We start from the raw sequence: 3,103 nt of genomic DNA on the forward strand, positions 1-3,103 counted from the left end.
GCACATGCTAAATGCTAATAGAGTGTGAATGTGTGTCTAACATACTGTGGCTGTGTCCGAAATCGCATTCTCTCATGAGTACCTACTTATTTTGAACAAGTAATCACTCTACGATCGCTAAAACACTTTCTTTATAGCATGAGTGTATGTAGTATAAATGTAATCTGGATTTACATAGACCATCCGAGTTTGTTTTGCGTACTCTTTTATGAGCACATGTGAATTTGGACATAATTCTTTTGTCACATACGCTTTTTGCCTTCTATTTAGTGTGGAAATATGTGATTTGGGATGCAGCCATTAAGAGCTAATGTTTCTCTTTGAAGACGGAGCCCATGGTGTGCGTTTACTGTCTGATTACATAATGAGACCGCAGAATGAGTGTGTGTTTAACACTCGCTAACCAAAGCTGAACGTCCTTTTCTCTTACAGAAACTAATCATCACTGCAGCAAGTGGACACTTCACCGCTTTGACCCAAACATGATTATATGTTTATTAAAGTTCACACTGAGATTACAGTGTTTTATGAATACGCTAATGCCTGGAAATGATGGTAACTGGTTTTTCATGGTTTTTAGCTGGTCCAATCCCATTAGTTAATCACAGCTGGTTTTTAAAACTGGGGTCTGGGGAAATATCAGAGGGGGAACAGTGTAAAACATGTATAAATACAAATTATAAAAATCGGATTAAAATAAATTAATAAAAATCTTAATTAAAAAACACAGGAAGTCAAACAGCAGGAACAATGGGACAATAATACTCTTTAAACACAAGACTTGTAACTGTATTGTATTGTAAGCTAATAGAAAGTAAATATTTTCCAAATAGTATTTTAAACATATTTATAAATACATTTTTTCACAGTATAAATTGGGTCTTTAAATAAGAAACTACACTGGGGGGGAAGGGTCACCTAAAAATGATAATATCTAATTTAACTGTTTTATTCAAGTGAAAAATATTATTTAATATTGCAGAATCAATATCCAAATCCCTTGCGCAAGGCATGTAAAAGATTGATTAGCTGGTGAGATTAACCTGATAAACCATCTTGTTTAAGCTGGACCTCGGACCAGTGAGAAACGGCTACCATTTAAAACAACATACACTCAATTTCTTTTCTGGAAGAAAGTGATAACTGATATTTATGGAAGTTTGTTTCCACCACAGAATAAAACATTTTAAAAGATAATTGAGACTTTATATAATACAATTCTGACTTTATATCTCGCAATTCTGACTTTATATAATGCAATTCTGACTTTATATAACGCAATTATGACTTTATATAATGCAATTCTGACTTTATAACGCAATTATGACTTTAACGCAATTATGACTTTATAACGTACAATTCTGACTTTATATCACGCAATTCTGACTCTATAACGCAATTTTGACTTTATAACGCAATTCTGACTTTATATCACGCAATGCTGACTTTACAACACGCAATTCTGACTTTATATCATGCAATTCTGACTTTATATCACGCAATTCTGACTTTATATCACACAATTCTGACTATATCATGCAATTATGACTTTATAACGCACAATTCTGACTTTATAACACGCAAATCTGACTCTATAACGCAATTTTGACTTTACAACACGCAATTATGACTTTAACGCAATTATGACTTTATAACCCAATTATGCCTTTATATCACGCAATTCTGACTTTATAACGCAATTATGACTTTATAACGCACAATTCTGACTTTATAACACGCAATTCTGACTTTATAATGCAATTATGACTTTACAACACGCAATTATGACTTTAACGCAATTATGACTTTATAACGCAATTATGACTTTAACGCAATTATGACTTTAACGCAATTCTGACTTTATAACGCAATTATGACTTTAACGCAATTATGACTTTATAACGCAATTATGACTTTAACGCAATTATGACTTTAACGCAATTATGACTTTATAACGCACAATTATGACTTTATAACACGCAAATCTGACTCTATAACGCAATTTTGACTTTACAACACGCAATTATGACTTTAACGCAATTCTGACTTTATAACGCAATTATGACTTTATAACGCACAATTCTGACTTTATAACACGCAATTCTGACTTTATAATGCAATTATGACTTTACAACACGCAATTATGACTTTAACGCAATTATGACTTTATAACGCAATTATGACTTTAACGCAATTATGACTTTATAACGCAATTATGACTTTAACGCAATTATGACTTTAACGCAATTCTGACTTTATAACGCAATTATGACTTTAACGCAATTATGACTTTATAACGCAATTATGACTTTAACGCAATTATGACTTTATAACGCACAATTCTGACTTTATAACACGCAATTATGACTATAACGCAATTTTGACTTTACAACATGCAATTCTGACTTTATATCACGCAAATCTGTCTTTACAACACGCAATTCTGAGATAAAAAGTCAGAATTATAAGATGTAAGCTCGCAATTGTGAGAAAAAAAAGGTCAGAATTAACTTTTTTTATTTGTTTATTCTGTGGCAGAAACAAGCTTCCATAGACATTACACTGATGGCACACAGCGCATATTTGATTGTTGAGTGGTCAAAGTGGTGTTCAAGTGCTTCTGAATACTTTACTTGTATGTGTCTGCAGTATATAATATCTCTGTGTGTTTTCCGCAGCGCACGAAAGCGGCCGATCCCGTACTACCGGCCGAGCCCGTCCTCTTCCAGCTCCGCCAGCAGCTTCAGCAGTTCCAGTCGCAGTCGCAGCCGCAGCTACAGCAGTTTCAGCAGTCGCAGCCGCAGCCGCTCCAGGAGCCCGAGTCCCACACACAGTTACTACAGCCAAAGCAGCTACGAGAGTCCCGGGTTCTGAGGCCGACTGCAGGTGCGCAGGGGGGACCGCTGCAGGACACCTTTCCACCGCAGGATCTGTGCTGAAGAGAACGATTGAACGCAGCGGGCGTCAGGGTTTCCGGCTGCTTTCGTGACAGGACTCTGTAAAACGTCAGGGTGGAGTAACACTGAACAAAAATAATAGGTTAAAGGTGAAGAGGGTAATTACACTGCAAAATTAAAAAAACTTTTTTTATTTATTTTTTCTT

General features: G+C 35.3%; 1 protein-coding gene across 1 annotated transcript in view; it reads left to right on the forward strand.

Annotated features, from left to right (window-relative positions):
• srrm3 (serine/arginine repetitive matrix 3) overlaps positions 1-2,874 on the forward strand; it is a gene marked incomplete at both ends in the record, with an annotated part of 51,725 nt that extends 48,851 nt beyond the window's left edge. The window contains one exon of the mRNA XM_081365161.1: positions 2,679-2,874. Within this exon, the coding sequence (XP_081221287.1) occupies positions 2,679-2,874 (196 nt within the window). The remainder of the gene's footprint in view (positions 1-2,678) is intronic.
• Positions 2,875-3,103: the final 229 nt, after the last annotated feature.

The sequence above is a fragment of the Scardinius erythrophthalmus genome, assembly GCF_964197995.2.
Source record: "Scardinius erythrophthalmus genome assembly, chromosome: 5".
Lineage (NCBI taxonomy): Eukaryota > Metazoa > Chordata > Actinopteri > Cypriniformes > Leuciscidae > Scardinius > Scardinius erythrophthalmus.